This window comes from Priapulus caudatus, unplaced genomic scaffold (genome assembly GCF_000485595.1).
Source record: "Priapulus caudatus unplaced genomic scaffold, Priapulus_caudatus-5.0.1 Scaffold2782, whole genome shotgun sequence".
Taxonomy (NCBI): domain Eukaryota; kingdom Metazoa; phylum Priapulida; class Priapulimorpha; order Priapulimorphida; family Priapulidae; genus Priapulus; species Priapulus caudatus.
The window spans coordinates 24,474-24,878 of NW_014579843.1; the positions used below are offsets into that span (position 1 = coordinate 24,474).

Sequence of the window (405 nt, forward strand, 5' to 3'; positions counted from 1 at the left end):
ACACACACACACACACACACACACGCACGCACGCGCGCGCGGACACACACACATACTAGGAAACTGAAATTTTGCAAAATATTACTGCCATTCTAACTGGTTGTGTTGCAGGCGCGTGGTTCACAAAGAAATCTGACCAGACGCATATCGGCCGAACCAGCCAACTAATGGACGTCGTTAATAAAGGTAAAAAGTATTAATGCTATTGCAGCATTCGTCAGTGTTAGAAAATAGATATCACCAGTAGTGATATATCTTATTAGTAGTAGCAATATATCTTACTAGTAGTTTACGTATAATATATTTTCGTGATCCGACAGTAAATAATAATGTGTAAATTGCGCATTAATGTGTCTTATCGCCACATCGTCATCATCATCGTCGTCGTCGTCGCCGTCATCATGC

General features: G+C 41.0%; 1 protein-coding gene across 1 annotated transcript in view; it reads left to right on the forward strand.

Annotated features, from left to right (window-relative positions):
- The window catches only part of LOC106819049, a gene marked incomplete at its 3' end in the record, with an annotated part of 5,118 nt that extends 4,932 nt beyond the window's left edge, over window positions 1–186 (forward strand). Inside the window, exon 5 of the mRNA XM_014823710.1 lies at window positions 112–186. Coding sequence (XP_014679196.1) covers window positions 112–186 — 75 coding nt within the window. The remainder of the gene's footprint in view (window positions 1–111) is intronic.
- Window positions 187–405: the final 219 nt, after the last annotated feature.